Here is a 24,710-nt window from a genome sequence, read left to right as displayed (position 1 = left end):
TCCAACATCTTTATTGTATCCGAAGTGATAAAGTTTTATTGGGACACCACTAATATTCATTGCTGCCAAACAACCCATTCATAGCATGTTCATCATGTTGTAGGTGTTGCTATGAAGGGTTTTGCTTTCAAACACATATCATGCAGATACAGTGGTATTGTAGTGAGAACATGTTTCATTAATTGACATCACTCAGAACTCTAGTTCTTTTGGAGTACCAAGCTTCCATATAAATGCCATGAGAGTATGTGTAATAACGGAGTACAGGTTAGCAAAACGTCCAACCGTATGTGATTAATGTTAAACTGCTGCTGGATGTGCTCTGTAGACTTTTATATGGGAAATCCCTGCAAACAGACAGAAAACGCAAAAAGCAGCCCTTCAAGCTCTACTAAGAATGTAGCAAATCTATAAAACGACCTGCAGTGTCTCAAATACATGATGTAAAGCTGTGGTTCCAGTTTGAGTCCAGCTGGGTGAAGGTTGATTCTCTGGAGTGCTGCCAGTCGCCATGGTAGATTGGGATTCTTAGGTTTCAAAACTAGAACCAAATGGGCCTGTGTCTGAGTCTCCGTCAATGCTCCCGGGGCGTCTTCACTGGCTGCTGTTTCAGATCATTACCAAGCCTGCTAATCAAAACTGATATACGTATATTGCGTGTCTGCTGCGCATACATACACAACTTTGTCATACTTTAACAATTGTATGCACTTTGTGGATGTGCGTGGTTATATGCAACCATTAAATATCATCTTACGTGAGCTGACTAATATTAATAGAGGTAATATACTTTTAGTGGCTCCCTGTAGTTTGCCTTACTTATACTCTTACTAAAATACCTTGAGCATTCCAGCCTCTGAAGTTGTCACAGTTGAAGAGAAATCTTTAGTCCTAGTCTGTTTCCTGTACTGTGTGACCTTAAATTACAATGTTTATAAACTGGGGAAAGCAATGTAGAAACGTAATAATTACTGTTTCTCCATGTCCCATTCCTTCATCCAGTGGGTACTCCATACTACATGTCACCGGAAAGGATACATGAAAACGGATACAACTTCAAGTCGGACATCTGGTCGCTAGGATGCCTGCTCTACGAGGTAAACCATGGCAACGCAAATGCATACAGTGTACAGCAGGGATAATATACTAGTGGCTCATGGGGACAAATGCGGCTCAGGAATGACAACATACTGACCCCTAAGTTTAGTTCAAAACTTCAGAGACAAACATTTTTGCAGGACATTCCTAGAAACACCAAAGTGTTCCTGTTGTATAGAGGAATTTAGACCACTCTAAACACATTGGCAGATCCTTCCATTGACATGTTAACCTTGCTAGCAAACAGAACACTGGGTTCCAAACTTGTGATTTACATAAGTGAGACGTTCCTCAGGGCACCCCTTAAAGTGCTCTCTACGAATTTTGGTAGTGTGATTTATGTAATTAAGGTGTTGCTGTTGCTTGTTTATTTCGGATGCAGTCAGTAGTCATTTGTTCAACTCCTTTAGATAAACTAGTAGTGTGTTCCTCAATGTTTAATTTTAAGACCTCTCTTTTTCATCATTTGTGTTATTCAACTGGTGGCCCTTGAGTTCAGTTCAAAAAAACGTTTGAGACTAACATCCATGCTGACAATTCTTAAAAACACTAGAATGCTGTGAGAGGGTATCTTTGACTATCTTTTGTGCATAAGGCTATCTTTTGTGCATAAGGTCTTTAAAAACAGAAGAGTGCTCCTGTAACTCTGACAACATAAATAGATGAAAGTCAAACGTCCACTGTAGAGGACGCTAGTTTTCCGGATTATACAAACTAAGACTAATAGTGAAGGGAGAAGTCTGGCACTCCCGGTACTTAGTTTTCTGGAAATGTGGCCCCCAAAACAATTCAATTGAATATCCTGGTGTACAGCCTGTTCTTTCCAAAAGTTTAGTAGCATGCTGTAACAACAAAGTAGTTTGGTGCAATTAGTAGAAATTAAAACTATAGATATTTCTCAGCAGTATTTTATGTTCAATTTATGATTGTCAGAATTACAGAGGACAGAAATTGTCAGGAAAAATGTAATGACTCAGAGGAAGTGACAATGTGTAGCATCCTGTCCACTGACCAAAGTTGGCCTGTAGTCTACTAGCTGCTGCAATCAAACGGTACATATCTCTCTTCTTCATCTCTGCTTCCATTCACTGTCAGCTGACACGATTAAGTGCCAATGTATTGAAATACGTTATTCACACAGATATGAAGGAGATGCCTAGAATCACGTTTGGTAGCTTCGGACGTGCTGCTGTTGTCCTCACCATTACATGTATCTTGAGTTTACCAGACTTGCAGAACTGCTGCAGCAACATTTTGCATTGTGAAAAACTAATATACGGTAGTAGTAAAAGTTGATATCATAATTTCAGTGTTGAAACCTGAACCAGAGTAGTTTCAGATACGTCACTCACCATTCCTTTACTGCTTTTGCTCTCTTCTGTTTACTTCACAGGTCCTTCCTCTACTGTTGAACCTATCTGTTCTTAGAAAATGAAAAAGTTAGAGGCGGTTTGAATGGGGTAGACCTGTAGATACTTTAGCAGAGACAATTCCATACACCATGTCAAGGTAGGCCATGCAAGCCTGTGGAGATACAAATTTGAGCACTTATTGTTCTCCAAGCTGTGCACAACCATGCATATTATGCTATTTGAAGACCAGACCCTGCTGTCCACACTGCTTGGGCCCATCGTGCATCCACATTACAGAATGTGGAAAATTTCTCTCCTCCTTTCCTCTCTGCTCTATTCTCCTCCCTCCCTGCTGTATTCCCTCTGTGTGCCTCCCTTTTCCTCACTTAACCTTCAGGCATAAGGAATTCACAGAGACATCCAAACTTGATCCCTTTGGTACTCATTGATTTCACTCTGAACATGGTACAGGCTGAGGATTGTGTTGGTTTGTGTGTACATTTATGTGAAACGACTCCATTTGAAAGAGCCTGTATTTTTTCTTATTCACATTCTTGTGCCTGTAGGTTAGGTTGTGTCCGAAGAATCGGTCCATACCTGGTCATTGTATCTGCGTCCATCTTCATCTTCCATTCTGTTTGATCCCTTTCTCCTTGTGTCCAACCTCATTACATCCTTTGACCCTGCCTTGTGCCCCTCGGCCAAACCCCCTCCTCTGTTGTAACGGCAGTCGTCAAGGTTGTCTCCCAGGGCGACTGGGTAGGTACGGAGGTTGAGTTTGGTCAACACCAGTTGATAAATCTCCCATCTCACAATATTTTATTTTTTTCCAGCAAATATTCCCCCATAAGCAACTCACTCACATGCTTGAGAAATTCATTTTAGACATACACATGCATGATTTCTACTTGTGTGTTGTGGTAGCTATTCATCCTTCTTTGCGGTCTCATTACATCTCCTTTTTTGCATTGATGCTGGTTCTTTCAAAGCTGGCAGAAGAGTCTGTTGATTTTTGTGTCTAATTTACCCTTATACACAGCATGTATGGGATTTTGATATACCTCAGTGCCTCAGTTTTTTTTTTTTTAATCTGTTTTCAATGCAACATATACACGAATAACCAATGAAATGGATAAATGATCAACATTTAACAACACTTTTACTTTTAGTAAGACTCTTGCTTGGCGAAGACGGGAAATGTGTAGAGTGGGAGGAGAGGAGGAGAGAGCCACACAGATTCAAATTATTTTCTCAAATTCAATAGTGTTTCTTGCCTTCTTTATCAAAAGTGCTTTCACTTGCAACCCTGTTTGACTCCATGGCGGCTTATGGCGCGTTTCATTTACCTCAGAAGTTGGAAGTCGGAGCTGGGAATGACATCACAGCTGAGCTATGAGCGTTTCAGTTACCAAGTTGTAAATCAAGATGACTACATCTACGAAAGCTATTCTTGCGATTGCCTCTTCTGAATATAAACAACTTATGGACAATATGTGCTCCTTCTGCAACTTTCAAACAAGAGGAAACACAAAGATTTAATTGTTAGCGATGTATATGAAAAAAGGTAAATCACACTACAGTAACATCACAATATAGATATATACTTCCGACAATAAATTGTATATGGCTGATTTAGTGTGACAAAAACTAGCCAGAATTGCTAATTGTGTCCGATATTACAGAAGCTTCTTTGATTGATTGATTGAAACTTTTATTAGTAGATTGCACAGTGAAGTGCATATTCCGTACAATTGACCACTAAATGGTAACACCCGAATAAGTTTTTCAACTTGTTTAAGTCGGGGTCCACTTAAATTGATTCATGATACAGATATATACTATCTTCATTATGCAGTCATCACACAAGATAATCATCAGAGTATATACATTGAATTATTTACATTATTTACAATCCGGGGTGTGGGATATGGAGGAGGAGGGGGGGGGGGGGGTTAGGTTTGGTTGGTATCAACTCTTCAGTCATCAACAATTGCATCATCAGAGAAATGGACATTGGAACAGTGTAGGACTGACTTGGTAGGATATGTACAGCAAGTAGTGGACACAGAGAGAGAGATCAGAAAGAATAAGAAAAAGTGTCTACATTTGATTATTTACATTTGATTATTTACAATCCGGAGAGGTATGATGTGGAAGGGAGGGTGTTAGTTTAGGGTTGAAGTTGCCTGGATGTGTTCTTTTAGTACGGTTTTGAAGGAGGATAGAGATGCCCTTTCTTTTACACCTGTTGGGAGTGCATTCCATATTGATGTGGCATAGAAAGAGAATGAGTTAAGACCTTTGTTAGATAGGAATCTGGGTTTAACGTGGTTAGTGGAGCTCCCTCTGGTGTTGTGGTTATGGCGGTCATTTAACTACGGTAAGGAAGTAGTTTGACATGTACTTCAGTATCAGGGACTATTGTTTATAGTCAGAGCAGCCATTTTTAAAAGTAAACTTAGGGGGGTGGTGATGACAATTTACAATTTTCCAAATAGGAAATATGATCTCTGGGGCATTCCAGTTGAAAGGTTTGACTAGGAACTCATAAATTTCGACCTCAGTACAATTGAAACGCACCATTATTTTGCCAACACAAAGATTGTTTAGAAGCTCATTTGCTTAACATTCAAAAGTTAGGATAGGATATCCATCCATCCATCTTCAACCGCTTATCCGGAATCGGGTCGCGGGGACAACAGCTCCAGCAGAGACCCCCAGACTTCCCTCTCCAGAGCAACATTAGCGACTTCCTCCTGGGGAATCCCGAAGCGTTCCCAGGCCAGAGAGGAGATGTAATCCCCCCATCTGGTCCTTGGCCTGCCGCGGGGTCTCCTCCCAGTGGGACGTGCAACAAGGACCTCCCTAGGGAGATGCTCGTGAGGCATCTGCACGAGATGCCCGAACCACCTAAGCTGGCTCTTTTCCAAGCGAAGGAGCAGCGGCTCTACTCTGAGTCTCTCTCGGGTGACTGAACTTCTCACCCTATCTCTAAGGGAGATGCCAGCCACCCTTCTGAGGAAACTCATTTCGGCCGCTTGTATCCGCGATCTTATTCTTTCGGTCATGACCCACACTTCATGACCATAGGTGAGAGTAGGAATGTAGATAGCTCGGTAGACCGCGAGCTTTGCCTTCTGGCTCAGCTCTCGTTTCGTCACAACAGTGCGGCAGAGAGACTGCAATACTGCCCCAGCTGCTCCGATTCTCCGGCTGATTTCTTTCTCCATCTTTCCCTCACTTGTGAACAAGACCCCGAGATACTTAAACTCCACCTGGGACAGAGTCTCGTCCCCTACCTGGACTGTACAAACCATAGGTTTCCTGCTGAGAACCATGGCCTCAGATTTGGAGATGCTGATCCTCATTCCAGCCGCTGAACACTCGGCTGCGAACCGATCCAGTGAGAGCTGAAGGTCACGAACCGAAGGTGCCATCAGGACCACATCATCTGCAAACAGCAGTGACGCAACATTTAGCCCCCCGAGACGTATACCTTCTCCGCCATGGCCACGACTCTGCCTAGAAATCCTGTCCAAGAAAATCACAAACAGGATAGGTGACAGAGCGCAGCCCTGGCGGAGACCAACCCCCACTGGAAACGGATCCGACTTACATCCAAGCACCCGGACACAACTCTCGCTTTGGTTGTACAGAGATTGGATGGCCCTCAGCAGGGTTCCCCTCACTCCGTACTCCCTCAGCACCTCCCACAAGATCTCCCGGGGGACCCGGTCATACGCCTTCTCCAAATCCACAAAGCACATGTAGACTGGATAGGCATACTCCCAGGCCTTCTCCAGGATTCCCGCAAGAGTAAAGAGTTGGTCAGTTGTTCCACGATCAGGACGGAATCCACATTGCTCCTCTTGAATCTGAGGTTCGACTATCGGCTGGACCCTCCTTTCCAGTACTTTGGCGTAAACTTTCCCAGGGAGGCTGAGTAGTGTGATACCCTTGTAATTAGCACACACCCTCTGGTCCCCCTTTTTGAAAAGGGGAACCACCACCCCAGTCTGCCACTCCCTCGGCACTGTCCCAGACTTCCACGCAATGTTGAAAAGGTGTATCAATCAAGACAGCCCATCAACACCCAGAGCCTTCAGCATTTCTGGACGGATCTCGTCAACCCCCGGAGCTTTGCCACTGTGGAGTTGTCTAACTACCTCAGTGACTTCACTCCGAGAGATCGACTTCGATCCCCCATCATCCTCAGGCCCTACTCCTATAAGGGAGGGTGTGTCTGATGTATTTGGGTTCAGGAGTTCCTCAAAGTGCTCTTTCCAACGCCCTACGACTTCCTCACTTGAAGTCAGTAAAGTCCCATCCTTGCCGTACACAGCTTGGATGGTTCCCTGCTTCCCCCTCCTGAGGTGCCGTATGGTCTTCCAGAACAGCTTTGGTTCCGCCCGATAGTCCTTCTCCATGGATTCCCCGAACCGCTCCCACACCCTCTGCTTAGCCTCGTCCCCAGCCACGGCCGCTGCCCTTCGGGCCCGTCGGTACCTTGCAACTGCCTCCGGAGTCCCCTGGGATAACATACCCCGGTAGGACTCCTTCTTCAGTCGGACGGCTTCCCTGACCACCACTGTCCACCAGGGTGTTCGAGGGTTACCGCCTCTTGAGGCACCTAAGACCTTCTGGCCACAGCTCGCAGCTGCAGCTTTAGCAATAGAGGCCTTGAACATCGCCCATTCCTGTTCAATGTCCCCAACCTCCACAGGGATGGCAGAGAAGTCCCGCCAGAGGTGGGAGTTGAAGTCCTTCCGGAGAGAGGACTCCTCCAAACGTTCCCAGTTCACCCGCACTACACGCTTGGGTTTGCCAGGTCTGTCCAGAGGTCTCCCCCGCCATCTAACCCAACTCACCACCAGATGGTGATCAGTTGACAGTTCAGCCCCTCTCTTCACCCTAGTGTCCAAAACATATGGCCTCAGATCAGCTGATACAATTACAAAATCGATCATTGATCTTTGGCTTAGGGTGCTCTGGTACCAGGTACATCTATGAGCATCCTTATGCTTGAACATGGTGTTTGTTATCGCAAGTCCGTGACTAGCACAGAAGTCCAATAACAATCCACCACTCAGGTTCAGATCAGGGAGACCGTTCCTCCCAATCACGGCAGTCATAGTATCACTGTCATTGCCAACGTGCGCGTTGAAGTCCCCCAGCAAGACTATGGAATCCTCTGCCGGCGCCCCATACAGGACCCCATGCAAGGTATCCAAGAAGGCTGAATACTCTGAACTCCTGTTTGGTGCGTACGCACAAACAACAGTCAGAGTTTTCCCCCCTCCAACCCTAAGGCGAAGGGAGGCGACCCTCTTGTCCGTTGTGAACTCCAACGTACAGGCACTCAGCCGGGGATTCGTGAGTATCCCCACACCCGCCTGTGCCCTCACACCCTGAGCAACTCCAGAAGTGAACAAGGTCCATCCCTTGTCCAGGAGTGTGGTTTCAGAGCCCTTGCTACGCGTAGAGGTAAGCCCCACCAGATCCAACCGGTAGCGCTCCACCTCTCGCACCAGCTCAGGCTCCTTCCCCACCAGCGTAGAGACGTTCCACGTCCCGAAAGTCAGCCTCTGCTGCCCCGAATTGGTCCGTCTGGAGCCTCCACTTTCACTGCCATCCACTTGGCAGCGCACCCGAATATAGGATATGATAGGCTTTATTCATCTCACAATGGGGACATTATGAGGTTTCAGTGCAGGTACAAAATTCCACAAAAAATAAGGTAAAAATCTGTACACAGTGAGTTTGAACCCCTTAACATGACAAAACCAAGTATATGAAAACCAAGGTACCACTTTACTGTTTTCAATGTAACCTACCCTTTTGTGAATGGCATTGTATCTATTTTTTACAGTTAAACACATTTGTTTTAATTACAGTACACACTACAAACTCTCCCAAAACATCTTTAACAAATAATAATACACCAATCTTTCAATACATTTTGTGAAAATGAAATCTGCTACCTCGAATTAATCAGTCAGATCCTCGGGTACCCCCTTACTTAAGCCTTTGTTATGAATGTGTCAAAGTTGGGAAGTTATGGCTCCACTGGGATTAGGTGTATTTTTAACGATTGTCCTTAGAAACTCTGACTTCTTGCCTTGATGAATATGTCATCATAAACCAACATGAAGGACCAATGTGGTCCTAAAAAACTCATGCTTTCTTCAATTGGACTTTGTGTGTGTGTGTGTGTGTGTGTGTGTGTGTGTGTGTGTGTGTGTGTGTGTGTGTGTGTGTGTGTGTGTGTGTGTGTGTGTGTGTGTGTGTGTGTGTGTGTGTGTGTGTGTGTGAGAGAAAGAGAGGAATGGATGTAGTATATTCAAATACATAGATGTGCAATGTACATTTTGCCTACATACATTTATAAGGTTCTAGGTTTGTGTCTTGGTAATTGAGTAAATTCTTTCTAGATTTTACTGGGCTGCAGAGATAAATAAGTTAAATATGGGGAGGTTTGATGGTAAAGCTTAAAAGCACAGGTTTTGGAAGATGCAGGAAAGACAAAACAACATAATCAGCGTGTTTATTAAACTCGAAAGTAATTTGGGGACCTTTTTGTAGGGGCCGGGAAAACTGTCTTTACTTTCTTTGACAATGGAGAGCAAAACATGGGCTCCCGAGAAAGAGCAGATAATATTTCTTTGTGTGTGCGTGCATGCATTGTGCTACGATGTGTGTGTTCTACCACCACCAACTCACATCCCTTAGACAGCAGGCATGCGTATGCATTCACTCTCTCGAATATCAATGAACCACGCAGTCTCTTCCTCTCCCTCCAACACACACACACACACGCACACCAGGGCCTCAGAGGTCAGACAGTGAGTCAATCATCTAACTCGTTGCAATGACACAGAAAAAAATGAGTATGTTTATGTGTTTGTGTGGCATGCATCTTTGTGCATGTGTGCACGCGCGCCGAGCGCAGGGGGCCGGCAGCTGTCAGAGGCTAGGAGCAGCAGACACTAATGAAGCAGATGAATAGTGCAAAAACTCCCAAATAAAAACAGGACAGTTGACATTTTTCATCTGTCAAAAGCAGAAGATGCATGAAAATACGTTGGGGTCTTGTTTAACCCTTTGCCTCCTGGTGTCTATCGCTGGCTGTTTTTTTTTTCTTTTCTTCCATCCTCCACCCATGCTTCGGGTTCCATCTGCCTCTATTTTTGTCTTACTTACTTTGAAGTGTATATTTTTGGTAAACATTCGCCAGCCCTCACAGACAAACATGCACTGAATCAAAAGGCAGACACGGTTCGCATTGAGAGAGTAAAAAATGGCCTTTTCTAAGTCATTGATTTGAACTTTTACAGCAAGTAGTCAGCATGTTCATTCCTCAGAAAAAAGTGATTAGTTAAAATGAAAATGGAAGCCATCCTCTGACATTTGCATTAAATGTCTCGCACTTTACCACACTAATAATTTACATGTATATCTAATCCAGAGAGATTAGTTTAAATTTTAATTTGTAGGTTAATAAAGGTCAGTCATTAAGTGTTCATGCTTATTCAATAAAGTATGTAAGTATTGTGTAAATGAGAAAAAAATAATAGGCAAGTTCAAGAAGGGACACACAATGTTACGGGCGATATTATTTCGGAATTACACTGTTTTGCAGGCTGATGAGATTTCACGGCTAGCTGTCGTTGTTTGTCCAGTTTCAATTTAAAATGACAAAAAACTTATTTGTTTTAAGATGGTCAAGTCAAGTAGCGTAGCAAAGAGCAAACAGACATTTTAAACTTGTTGCAACGGTAAACACGGACTATACAAACAGAAACAACACAAATAATGAATAATTGCACAAAAAAAATAAGGCTAATGTTAACAATACCTAAATACTCAATCAAATAAAACAGTACTACCAGAAGAAAATAGGATAAAATAAAACAAATAAAATAAATAAATTAACAATACTATAGTACTATGTGCAAAAACAAATTCAAGAGCCAATGCCGCATTGACATATTCCAAACTGCTTGTCTGTTGTAATTCCAGTAATGATATACTGTGTGTATCTTAACTTGTGTTCACATCGTTGCATGTTTTTTAAGAAATAGTGACTGTCCCTGTACAATACAGTTGTCATGGTAACACTCACTACACCACCCTGCCGCCATCTTGCATTGATGTCAAATAATTACACTGTAGTATATACTTTAAAAAATTTTTTTGAAGATTTGTAATCACATCTTTTAAAATTATTGCCAGCTTGAGATGTGTTTTCTAGGGCAAAAAACCCTATTTTTTTTTGGAGAAAGACCAAATTTACAAAATTAATTGAGACTTTGTGGGGTCCCTAATGTGTATAGTTCTACTATAATTAATAATTTAAAAACATGTCTGTGCCATACCATTTATCCAAGCAGTGTCAACATTAAGGGCTTGGAAGTCTGTGTTTATTTACCACTGCTTAACCTTTACTTAGTCAAAAACCACACTTTCCTCCCATGCATATATGAACAAAAGTGAAAAAGTCAGTAATCACATAGTTTTCTATTATTAGGAAACACATCTACACAGCAGTAAACGTCTCCTTCTCCTTCCCATGTTGTTACCATCCACATCTGCTTTTCCCCCCTTTGTGCTTGAGCACCTGGGCTCCAGGGGGTGCAGTTTTGTCATTGCTCCAAGTGAAAACGTCTTGCATTCCCGCAGCTCACCTCTGCTGCCTTTTTCTTTGCTGCTCTCTCTTTTAACTCAAACTTATCCATGGCTCACAGTGCCATAGAATGGACAGGCAACTCCTTTAATTGATTATTATTTATTATTTTGTGATGATTTTCTCATGTTTTCCTTGCGGTGACATTACCAAAAACTTTAAATGACATACATTTTATTGTAAATAAATGCGTAACCAGCCGTCTGCAACGATATAACCTTGCTCATAATCCCAGAAGTCTAGAAGAAAAGAACACCATCCCAACCAGTTGTATGTTATAAAACCCATAGCAATTCTTACATTAACCCTTGTGCACCCCTAGTGCCCCAAACGGGCATTACATGTTACTTATGTTATATGATTTTTCACTTTGAAAGTTAGTGGTCTGCAATTTTTTATCAACTAATTGCAATAACGTAAATTTGTTTTAACTATTAAATGAAAAAGAGAACTTTCATCTGAAACTCGACAGTCTATTCTTGTTCTTTGAAATGAAGGCTATTCCACAAAATTGTTTGGGTGACCCCAAACTTTTGAACGGTAGTGTATACATATAAGTATATATATATATGTGTATATGTATATATATAAGTATATATATATGTGTGTATATATATATTTAAGTATATATATACATATATGTACTGTATATGTATATAAATATGTATATGTATATATATACTGTATATATATATATATATATGTATATATATATATATTTATGTATACATATATATGTATATATATATATATATATATATATGTACGTACATATATATATATATATATATATATATATATATATATATATATATATATATATATATATATATATATATATATATATATATATATATATATATATATATATATGTATGTATGTATGTATGTATATGTATATATATATATTGAACAAAAATAGAAACACAACACTTGTTTTTGCCCCCATTTTTCACGAGTTCATCTCAAAGATCTAAAACTTCTACTATATACACAAAAGACCTATTCCTCTCAAATCTGTGTTTGAGCATTTCTTCTTTGCCAAGACAATCCATCCCACCTCACGGGTGTGGCATATCAAGTTGCTTATTAAACAACATGATTATTGCCACTCTGAAATTTGCAGTTTTATCACACAGCACAGTGCCACAGATGTCGCATGGTTTGAGGGAGCGTACAGTTGGCATGCTGACTGCATGAATGTCCACCAGAGCTGTTGCTCTTTAATTAAATGTTCATTTCTCTACCATAAGCCGTCTCCAACGGCGTTTTAGAGAATTTGGCAGTACATCCAACTGGCCTCACAACCACAGACCACGTGTAACCATACCAGCCCAGGACCTCCCCATCCAGCAGGTGCACCTCCATGATTGTCTGAGATCAGCCACTTCGACAGCTGCTGCAACAATTGGTTTGCATAACCAAAGAATTCCTGCACAAACTGTGAGAAACTACTCAGGGAAGCTCATCTGCATGCTCGTCGTTTTCTTTGGGGTCTCGATCTGACTGCAGTTTTTCGTCGTGGTCGACTTGAGTGGGCAAAAACTCACATTCGAAGGCGTCTGGCACGTTGAAGAGGTGTTCTCTTCACAGATGAATCCTGGTTTTCACTGTTCAGGGCAGATGGCAGACAGCATGTCTGGCTTTGTGTGGGAAAGCAGTTTGCTGATGTCAACGTTGTTAATGGCGTGGCCCATAGTGGGGGTGGGGTTATGGTATGGGCAAGCGTATGTTATGGACAATGAACGCAAGTGCATTTTATTGATGGCATTTTGAATGCACAGAGATACCGTCGTGAGATCCTGAGGCCCATTGTTTTGCCATTCACCCAAGACCATCACCTCATGTTGTAGCATGGCAATGCACAGCCCCATGTTGCAAGGATCTGCACACAATTCCTGGAAACTGAAAACATCCCAGTTATTGCATGGCCAGCATACTCATGTCACATGTCACCCATTGAGCATGTTTGGGATGCTGTGGATCAATATCAAGCAACTTGGCGCAGCCATTGAAGAAGAGTTGACCAACATTCCACAGGCCACAATCAACACCCTGATCAAATCTTTGCGAAGGAGATGTGTTGCACTGCATGAGGCAAATGGTGGTCACACCAGATACTGACTGCTTTTCTGACCCCCCCCCCCCCCCCCCAGACCCTAAATAAAGCAAAACCGCACATTTCAGAGTGGCTTTTTATTGTGGGTGTCAGAATTATTACTGACAGTTTAGTTATGTTTTGGTTTTCCTGTGTGTTTGTGTTTATTTCCTGTCAGCGCTCTTATTTTAGTTCCACTTTCTGCATGTCTCCCTGAGTGCTCATTTCCCTCACCTGTCCCTGATTGGTAGCCTGGCACACCTGGTTGCAGTTGTCAATCAGGCTGCTATTTTTGCCTGCCTCGCCCTCCAGTCAGGTCTCAATGATTGTTTCTTGTTTTCGGTTTCCTGCATGTGTGCTTACCAGTGGCACTATTTCCTTTTTGACATTAAAGTCATGTTTTTCTGCACTACGCCTGCCATCTCTGCATCTTGGGGTTCAAGACCAACAGCACCTGACAGTGGGCAGCCAAAGGTACACCTGTGCAGTAATCATGCTGTTTAGTCAGCATATTGATATGCCACACGTGTGAGGTAGGATGGATTATCTTGGCAAAGAAAACATGCTCACTAACACAGATTTAGACAGATTTGTGAACAATATTTGAGAGGAATAGGTATTTTGTGTGTATAGTAAAAGTTTTAGATCTTTAGGTTCAACTCATGAAAAATGGGAGCAAAAACATAAGTGGTGCGTTTATATTTTTGTTCAAAAGGGACAAGCGGTAGAAGATGGATGGATGGATATAAAATTGAATGTGTATATATATATATATATATATATATATATATATATATATATATATATATATATGTAAACAGTACAGGCCAAAGGTTTGGACACGCCTTCTCCTTATTCACTGAGTTTTCTTTCTTTTCATGACTATTTACATTGTAGATTGTCACTGAAGGCAACAAAACTATGAATCACATCAAACTACGCATCTTCAAAATAGCCACTCTTTGCTCTGATTACTGCTTTGCTCACTCTTGGCATTTTCTCGATGAGCTTCAAGTGAAAACCATTTCAGGTGACTAGCTCTTGAAGCTCATCGAGAGAATGCCAAGAGTGTACAAAAAAGTAATCAGAGCAAAGGGTGGTTATTTTGAAAGAACTAGAATATAAAACATGTTTTCAGTTATTTCACCTTTTTTTGTTAAGTACATAACTCCACATGTGTTCATTCATAGTTTTGATGCCTTCAGTGACAATCTAAAATGTAAATAGTCATGAAAATAAAGAAAACGCTTTTAATGAGAAGGAGTGTCCAAACTTTTGGCCTGTACAGTATATAGTAGTATGAGAAAGAGACAAATAGACTATTAGTGTGTGAATGTGAGTGTGAATGTTGTCTGTCTATCTGTGTTGGCCTTGTGATGAGATAGCGACTTGTCCAGGGTGTACCCCGCGTTCTGCCCTTGTGCAGCTGAGATTGGCTCCAGCACCCCCCGCGACTCCAAAAGGGACAAGCGGTAAAAAATGGATGGATGGAGATATATATATATATACTGTGTATATATATATATGTATATATATATATATATATATATATATATATATATATATATATATATATATATATATATATATATATATATATATATATATATATATATATATATATATATAAATGATATGGCCATTTATAGGTATGGCGGAAAAGCTGGCCGAGCCCTACTATAGAGTGAATCCATTGGAAGCTTTTTTCGTCTCCTCACATCTTTTTATGTCCTGAGACAGTTTCTTCATGTCTTTCAGATGGCAGCCCTACAGAGTCCATTTTATGGGGATAAGATGAACCTCTACTCCCTTTGTAAGAAGATAGAACAGTGCGACTATCCTCCTCTTCCCTCAGATCACTACTCAGAGGAAGTAAGTAATGTCATGTATCACTTACACTTAGTAATATGTAGTTAGTACATGCTCAGGTATGTCTCTTTTTAAATCTTTCAGTGGGTATTGAAATTTTCAGTGAACATTTAAAATAACTTTTTTAAATGCCAGATCGCTTATTTAAAAAAAACCAACTAAATGTATATTGACCTTTTTAACATATCTGAAATTCATCCAACTTTTTGAACACAGTTTGATATTTCCCTGTAATATCATTACTCTATGATCAAAAGGCCGGCCATGATTTTTAACCGTTTGAAAATTAAATCCCGCATATCAAAAGCATCTGGCTGTGCTACAGAGCGGGGTGAAACTAAATGAGCTTGAGTGTCATGTTTCCCTAACTAAATGTTAAATTATCTACCGTAATTCAGCAAAGCCTCATTCGTGCACATGTAATGCAGTCAGGCTGCGGGTAACAGCGGAATGGTAGCTGATTGCCGGTGACGTGTGTGTGCGTGCGTGTATGTATACGCTGCGTTTCGCATCTGTGTGCTGGCTCTGCCTGTGTCTTTTTGTTGAGAAGACATGTTTTATTTTTCTCAAATCTACATGGAAGTATACAGACATTTCTTTGGATAAATTACATCATGATTATTGCATTGAAACACATTTTCATGGAAAACTGCTAAACCTCCTTTCAAATTTAGATGTTCGATAATAACTGGAGCTGTTGAACGATAGATTAAAAAAACATACAAATTAATCACACTTAGGGCTGCAACGTTTAATTGATTAATTTGATTAGGTGAAGAAGCTTTGATTTGCATTCATGTTGCTTCTATTGCTCTTTTAATAAGTGTAAATAATAATAATAATAATAATAATTTCAGAACGCATGGAGAACCCGGAACTTTAAATACGTAGACATAGTTTCCATACGGCTGCTACAAAAAAAGTACACAAGAGTGGTGGTGTGTGCATGTGTGCCGGCAAACAGCGAATAGTTTACATTTTTTTATTAATGCACACATGTTAAAAGTGCAACTTCAATATTGATGATGCCCATTCATTAGAAAAAAAGAATGGGCATCATTATAGCAAGCAGAAAAGTCTTTGTTTATTTTAACTATTTTCCCTAAAATACGCATTTAAGCTAGAGTGTTTTGTCCAATTACTTGAATAATTGAAAAATATAATTGATAGATTACTCTAACTAAAATGATTGATAGCTGCAGCCCTAATTACACTTTTTAATGTTGATTAACCACGATTAATTTGAATTATTTGCTAGTATATTTTCAAATAACTTAAAAAAATACCCCAAATTGTTGAACACAACGTACATTTTATACATAAACATTTTTTTTAATGTTTTACTTTTTTTGCACATCATCTGTTGCTCAAAACTTGGTAACCGTTTTATCATAAAGTTCCGTTGGGGTTTATTTTGAAACGAAATTTGCCAGCGAGTAGGGCTGGGCGATATGGACTAAAGCTGATATCGTGGTATTTTTAGTCCGAACACCGTTATACGGTATATACCGGTATGTTTAAAAAAAACTTAAACTTGCAAATTGCTTAAGGTTGCCTCAATGTTTCATGGCTGGATAACCAGTGTTGAGTACTCAGATTATTTTTGTTGTAAGTAGTAATGTGTTTATTCTTATAAAATAATTTATTTGCAGTTACTATGTCAAAGCAGTTTTGTTCATTTTGGTTTTGGTTTATAGTTTCACACTTGTGCGCGGGCTAGATGGAGCTTCTACTCGCTCACTGCGGTGAAAGCTGCTGGCTGTTAAGTTTAGAACTACTTTTCAGCCACCCAGCCGCTATACTACAGTAGCTTGATCTGCACAGGCTATGGGGAGAGGCACTTTTAAACCGAGGTGTAGATAAACATTTAACACACCAAGCGAGCAGCAGAGAGGAGCTATCGTTAGCTTCTGTGCTAAGTCGCTAACAGAAGTTAACAACATAAACAGCTGAGACTGGCGATACAGTCGCTACAAGGAGAGATGTAGGTTCTAAAGCAAATTGGTATATGTGTAAATAAAGCTGTAGTCACTCACCAATCGCCAAATGCAGTCACTGTCCTAAGCATTGCATAACTCGGAAGTTGAGAAGTTGGCACCGCCCCGCCGTATTTATATAAAAAAAAAAAATTAAAAAGTTTGATATGCGTCACTGCGTCATCAGAGAAGCCACCATAAACACGCAAGGGGCAGTGATGAGCTGAATAGGAATGCTCTGTGCTTCGCAAGTCAGGCGCAAAGAAGATTGTAACAAAAGCACTTAAAAAAAATATCGGTATGCCGGTATAGTCTCAAATATACCGCTTTCTAAACTATATTAACCATAATACCGGTATATCGCCCAGCCCTACCAGCGAGCACCCTCTTCACTCATCTTCGTACTGGCGTATGCATAAACCTGATCGCTGACCTGTCTTTTGGGTAAAGGAGTATGTATGGTCAAAATAAATCATGGGATTAATTTGCGTTTATACATGATTAATCGCATGCCTTAACTTTGACAGCCCTAATGATACCATAAATCTTTCCAAACATTTCCCAATAGTCAAGCATAAAGTTGCACAACAATGAATAATGAGCATGGGTTTTGTATCTAAAATTCTTCTTGAATGTTAAATCTAACCTCTCTTTCCAACGTCTCCTCTCACTGACCACTTTGCCACACTTAAGACTAACTTAGTAAGCAGCAGGAAACCACAAGCCTCGCTCTGTATGAAGGCTGAAAAAAATCCCCCTATTAACGCAAAAAACATACTTTGTTTGCTCTTTGCAGACTACTAAAAGCTGCCTGCATTAAATACCCCAATGTTGAAATTCTGTAAAAGTTATTGTTACTTGCAATAATGCCACGTTGAAAAGAATGTGTTTTAAGAATTTAGGAAATTGAGTTAAAAACACACTAATATGCAGTGAAGCAAAAAGCTCATGGCCATTAGCTGCGTTTAAATGGCCACGTCTCTACTTTACTACCATGGTGTTTGCATGCAAGAGTCCACTGTGCGTTGTTTAAAGTTGCTGCATTAACTCCTGCAGAGTACTTTTCATTGCACTTTGGTGTTTACTTCATTAGGTTGACAAAGGCTAATTGCGCGGCGTTTCATGTCTTTGCACGTGTGCTTTTTTTATGTGCACGAGCGCGTATTTGTTACAGTAACTCTCTCTTCGCACACACCCACCGCTCGGAGCTGGAGCGTGCCCCACATGTCACCCCCATCCCGGGGAAAGGGAGACAAAGCGATAGAGTGAACGAATGATGGAGCTCGAGACAGGCTGATGGAGAGATGGAGATGAGGGGGGGTGCCTACAGCGCCTGTCTGGATGTAAACAATGCTCCTGAAGGATCGGCAGCAAACTGTCAGCTGCTCATCTTTGTTGTGTCATTTAACCATCTCCGTCTATGCTTTTCCACCGCCTCCCTTCAGCAGCACCCGCTCCCCCATCCACCCGCCACCTGACACTTTTCACCGCTTCCCCCCCAACCCCACTCGCCATGCAAAGAAGCGCATGAATATTTTACATATCTGCATCTTTTCTAAACCCCACCCAAATCTCCATTCGGCGGTGCTAATTCTCAGACAGTCTGAATTTACATCTTTCTCACACCCAGGCACCCACATACGCACACAGCGGCTGACGCGGAATCGTCCGAGCCGCTGCCGTGCAACAGCAGCCAGGAAGTTGGCAGACAGTTACCATAGCGACCTCACATAGATGTTTTTTTTCCTCCCTCTGCATCCTTTATTCTTCTTTTTTTAATGATGGTGGTGGCTGTTCCGCATGTGAGCCTGTCTATCCGCTCCAATCAGCCGCTTTGCTTGGCTTAGTGTGTGAGTGCTGGCACGGAGTGGCAGCAGCGTGCGTGTGTGTGCGTGTGTGTGCGTAATTAGTAGTGTGTGTGTGTGTGTGTGTGTGTGTGTGTGTGTGTGTGTGTGTGTGTGTGTGTGTGTGTGTGTGTGTGTGTGTGTGTGTGTGTGTGTGTGTGTGTGTGTGTGTGTGTGTGTGTGTGTGTGTGTGTGGGGGGATAAATGTCTTTGTGGACTTAGGTTAAATTACGGTTGCGCGATATAGATGATATACGACATCAGTTTGGCAGACAAAAGACAGCTTTTAATATTATCGTCATATCGTGATAATTAGATTGACCGATATGGTTTTTTTTAGGGCAGATACAGATTAGTAGTGGTAGTCAAGGAAGCCGATAACCGATATTTGGAGCCGGTAGTCATTTGAAGTAAAAGTTATTTAAACCTGAATAGTATACGTCAGTGAACTGCTGCACAAGGCTTTAAGTTGTTTTTAAGCATTATTTTTGAGGAAATGTCGGACCACTAGTGACATAATGTTTAATGGGGCACTAATGCTGTGGTTAATTCAGAGCCAAACAACATCAGAGGATTTCACAAACATCTTTATTACGTGTGTCTAATGCTGCGGGTCATAGGAGTGTCAACATTTACATTTCAAAAGGGAAATCTCCTGGGAAAATTGGTAAAAATATGGGATTTGTCTGTATCACAATAACCTGCCATATACTTAATTTATATACTTTAATAGCGATCTATGGATATAATATATTGTTAGGTTTTCTCGACATATTGCGATGATTTAAACAATTTTAGGCTCCTTTAAGTAGCTTATGATAAGTAGCTAGATGATATTTTTTTCAAGTGGGCTGATATCATTTCTTCCTGAATGCAAGCACTGCAGTGAAAAAAATGGCAACTCTTCACAGGCAGGACAAACGGGCTGGTGCTTGAGCAGTGTTTGTATCTAGCTACTGGACTAATTATACATTTTTAAAAATACTAAATACTGGTATCACTTGTGTATATATTGTATCTGCTGAATTAGTTCCTTTGTAGTTGTTTTGAAGAAAAAAAGGATACCGATATACATCAAAATGCCAAATATCGACACAAATAGTCCGTCTATCACTAGTTATAATGCATGTTGATGACACTTTGGAGCTGTGTCCCGCTAATTTGACAGCGACGAGCGAACGAAGGCGTCCTCAACGCAAAATAGCGTCCTCGCTAGCAAGCTTGTGGCTAATGTCCCTCCACAGTGCAGCTTCTAAATCACTAATCTGCGCCTACGTGGTGGCAAATACCGGTAAACTGTGTTTCTCACATGTAGATTATCACTGGAAGACAAGAGGACAAGTAACTGTGAAACATGCTACACTCCACGCCGTAGGAGGATACAAAAAAGTATATCAAACTGCTAAGCTACAGCTCTTGAATGTAAGCAGGTGTGGGCAGATCAATACAAATGTGGACAGTAATTATACCAACGATAGTACCAGTATATAGCCGACGCTACAATCGAAATATTTTATTACTGTATCACAAAATCGTTTTTGTTATTGTTTACAAACTCATGAAACAAGAGCCAATAGTAGTCTTTGCTTTTGTTTAGTTATTTGGCATTATGGACTGTATGTAATAAAAGGAAATCATTTCAAAATTAATTGATATTGTCAAATTTCAGTTTTGACCAAAAATGTATTAATTTAATGATCCGAAAATGATCCTATGTATAAACTAGCCAATTTGGCCACAGAAACTACTTGGTGTTGGATCAATACCCAAATTTGTAATATCACCCAAAACTAAGGTAAAGTATTGAAACAAAATAAGAGTGTGTTTTTGGTATTTTAACAGAAGTCTAGATAGAAACATGTTACAACAGAAAACAACCAGATATTAAGAATAAATTAACAAGTAGATTAATAATAATTTTGAGAAAAATAATACAACTAAAAATGATGCATTGTGTTACCAGCAGCTAAATTAGGAGCCTTTGCAACCCAATATTTTGTTTTTTCAGGAGGCTGCCATACATATCGCCAAATAGGCCAAATATCGCCCAGTCCTACCAACAAGCGATTAGTGTGCTCAGTCTAGTTACTTTTTGTTTATTTAGCGCCTTAAAAGATGGTTTATTCTCCAGAACTGCACATTTCACTCATTGTCTTTCCCTTGTATCCCCTTCTAAACCCAACCCCCTCTTATCCCTCTCATCAGCTGAGGAACTTGGTAGATATGTGCATCAACCCCGACCCAGAGAAGAGGCCGGACATCACCTACGTGTACGACATCGCCAAACACATGCAGAACCAGACGCAGGGCAGCTAAGCCCGGAACTGCACAAACTATAGCTTGTACAACTCATCCCTCCTCAATTTCCATGCTGGACGTGTACACATCTATCCGCTTCTATGCAATTACTTAGTCCAGAGCTCATTGAAATAAGCGGGACAGCATTTCTAACATGGTTTTTTTGGAGTTCTAAACGTGAGTGGCAGCCCAAATCCTTTCGGCTCGAGGTAAATATTGCGCTCAAATGATATCCCTGTCCCCCAGAACTCTTCAATTTTTTATTGTTCTAACCGCGCGCACACATGAAATGGCATGACATTTAGTATACTTTTTGTATTTTTTCATGTCACGTCCCTAAATGTTTACATGTAATTCTGTCAAGCAGGTAATATACTCCAGTAACACAATGGTCATGATGAACGCTGTGAATAATGAAAGTAAATTAGAGGTTAAAAAAAGAGTGTAAAGTTTATTCGCATGATGATGGCACACCTGAGAGAGGTTATAAAAGTGATTTAGTTGGAAGTGTTATGTTGCACTTTTTACCCTGGTACTAGAGGCTCGGCAGGGGGATCATGTCATGAAAAGTTGGATCAGAGGGTGCAGGACTAGCGAAGTGCCGGAGGGAGTGCCTGGGCAAATGTCTTCACAACACATCAAACGTGTGTCATTTTGACACCAATGCATTGTTTTTGAAAAGTCAGCTTGTCTTACTTTTGACAGCCTTGAAGGAGAAGTGGAAACGATGACGTATAAAGCAGTTTGCTGTTTACTATTGTCTAAAACTAAATAATTAAAAAAAGAAACCCTTCTGGGTTTAGCTTGGACATTATATTTAAACAGTAAATTGCAATGGCAGGAATGCAAATGAGCCACTAGTAAGTTGGTTTATAGTGCCTGAATAGTGTGGTCATTAACATTGCTGTGTAAGTTTGCCGTGTGTTCCTTGTGAGGGAACAAATGTTTTTAAGAGACAGATGATTCTTGCTGTATTTGTTTATAATATATGTCCACGCAACATATCCTCCTGAAAGCTCGCGTCCTCTGCAGTGGACATTACTGTTTTGCATGACAGTTGTTTTTTTTTCTGACAAGAGAAAACGATAAACAACAAATGGTCCCCAGGGGGATATATATCTTATGGGAGATGTGTTTGTTCAAAATGTTGTATTAGCTTCACTCTGGCTTTGTACAAACCCACGCCAAACAAGTCGTGGCGAAACACTCCACAAACATGGCAGACATTCTGGGCTGAAAACACAGTTATGCCGTAATATCAAAGCAGTTTTGTGGTTAGTAAGGGTGTAACGGTACGTGTATTTGCATTCGGCGTTGCGATGCTTTTCCACAAGAGTGTTCTGCTAAAAGCGGAGTGGGTCTAGCTGGAGTCATGGCTAGCGATAGTACCAAAGACAACCTAGAGCACACCTTGTGCATAGGGCGCCATGATCTGTGGCGGCCCCCATTTTGTGTAAATAAGCGCATGTAAAATGTCAATTAAAGAATGACAGAGAGCTTCATATGAAATTTTACCGCAAGCGTAATTCTATCCCCTTTCTGCTCTGTCATTAAAAGAATATAATGGCACATCTCCCTTAATAGTATTAAGGGAGAGTCCAGCACCAATAGTTTTATGAGTATTAAGTTAATACTCATAAAACTATTGGTGCTGGGCTGTTAATCCGATTTACTAGGATCGTACCTTGGCTGGAGATGTGCCAGCAACATACTGTATACAAGTTTGTTTTGATTATGTTAAATTTGTTATTTTGCACAAAAAATACAATAGTGAGCAATTTATTTCTCTTTTTTTTTTTAAACACAAAACATGCAGCAAATTAAATTCATATATGAAAAAAAAAGTTGACATTTATTTTTACGCACGTAAAACAGTGTGAATACTTTTTTTTTTTTATGTATTCTGCTAAAGAGAATTGAGCCTTGAGTAGCCCTGAGTCAGAGCTGTGAGACCCTCTTTTGACGTTAAGTCTCCTCTTTGACTCAGTACGTTGAAACGCTTACAATACTAAATACTCACAATACAATCCAAAAAAAAAAGTCTGAAACTGCAGCAAAAATAACATTATGTAAGAAACAAACACCTTAGTCAGGCAGGCTTTAAACATCACATATTTTTAAACTTACTGTTTATGTGTGCTACACAGACAAGTATTTGTGTTTTATGTTAATATAAAATGTTATTTTGAGTTAATGTAAGACTTTTGCGGACTGTAAGTCGCACTTCTTTTTATAGTTTGGCTGGTCCTGCGACTTTATGTTCAGGTGCGACTTACATATCAAAATGTAATAATGTAACATGTTTTTAATTCATACAGGCTGACATGAACCGAGCAGAAATCCTTTGGCGTCTGCAACCGGGATACGGTGCTCTTGGTTTGTGACAACTATATGCTGGTCATGTACCTCTAAAAACATACATTACAGACAATTGAGAAAGACTGAACATCAAAAAAATGCCCTAATCTGCAATACAAACTGCACATGGTAAAATATGTCGCTTAAAACAGTAATGAAGCACAAATTTAAGTAGATCAGAGGAAAGCACTATTCAGTAGAGATGGAGAATAGGGCTACAAGATGCAACTATTAATGCCACACTTTGGGTATAAAGAACTTTCAAAAATACAACCCACAGCAAAAATTCACAATCTTATCAAGTATGTATTTCTAAGTTCTAGTAAAAATAACGAAACTTCTGATTGATTGATTGATTGAAACGTTTATTAGTAGATTGCACAGTACATATTCCGTACAATTGACCACTAAATGGTAACACCCGAATAAGTTTTTCAACTTGTTTAAGTCGGGGTCCACGTTAATCAATGCATGGTACAAATATATACTATCAGCATAATACAGTCATCACACAAGTTAATCATCAGAGTATATACATTGAATTATTTACATTATTTACAATCCGGGTGGTGGGATGCGGAGGGGGTTGGGGCCGGGGGTTAGGTTTGGTTGCTATCAGCACTTCAGTCATCAACAATTATATCATCTGAGAAATGAACATTGTAACAGTGTAGGTCTCACTTCGTAGGATATGTACAGCAAGCAGTGAACATAGTGAGCTCAGAAAGCATAAGAACAAGTATATACATTTGATTATTTACAATCTGGGGAAGTGGGATGTGGTGGGGGGAGGAGGTTAGGCTAGGGTTGTAGCTGCCTGGAGGTGTTCTTTTAGTGCGGTTTTGAAGGAGGATAGAGATGCACTTTCTTTTACACCTGTTGGGAGTGCATTCCATATTGATGTGGCATAGAAGGAGAATGAGTTAAGACCTTTGTTAGATCGGAATCTGGGTTTGATGTGGTTTGTGGAGCTCCCCCTGGTGTTGTGGTTATGGCGGTCATTTACATTCTGGAAGTAGTTTGACATGTACTTCGGTATCAGGGAGGTGTAACAAATTTTATAGACCAGGCTCAGTGCAAGTTTGTCCTCCACCCTGAGCCAGCCCACTTTGGAGAAGTGGGTAGGAGTGAGGT

General features: G+C 40.6%; 1 protein-coding gene across 1 annotated transcript in view; it reads left to right on the top strand.

The window, feature by feature from the left end:
* Positions 1-22,341, top strand: part of nek7 (NIMA-related kinase 7) — a 143,293-nt gene extending 120,952 nt beyond the window's left edge. Inside the window, exons 8-10 of the mRNA XM_062028405.1 lie at positions 1,003-1,097; positions 14,990-15,103; positions 21,126-22,341. Coding sequence (XP_061884389.1) covers positions 1,003-1,097; positions 14,990-15,103; positions 21,126-21,236 — 320 coding nt within the window. The 3' untranslated portion in view covers positions 21,237-22,341. The remainder of the gene's footprint in view (positions 1-1,002; positions 1,098-14,989; positions 15,104-21,125) is intronic.
* The last annotated feature ends 2,369 nt before the right edge of the window (positions 22,342-24,710 follow it).

This window comes from Entelurus aequoreus, linkage group LG19, assembly GCF_033978785.1.
Source record: "Entelurus aequoreus isolate RoL-2023_Sb linkage group LG19, RoL_Eaeq_v1.1, whole genome shotgun sequence".
Lineage (NCBI taxonomy): Eukaryota > Metazoa > Chordata > Actinopteri > Syngnathiformes > Syngnathidae > Entelurus > Entelurus aequoreus.
This window is presented reverse-complemented; position numbering and strand designations above follow the sequence as displayed.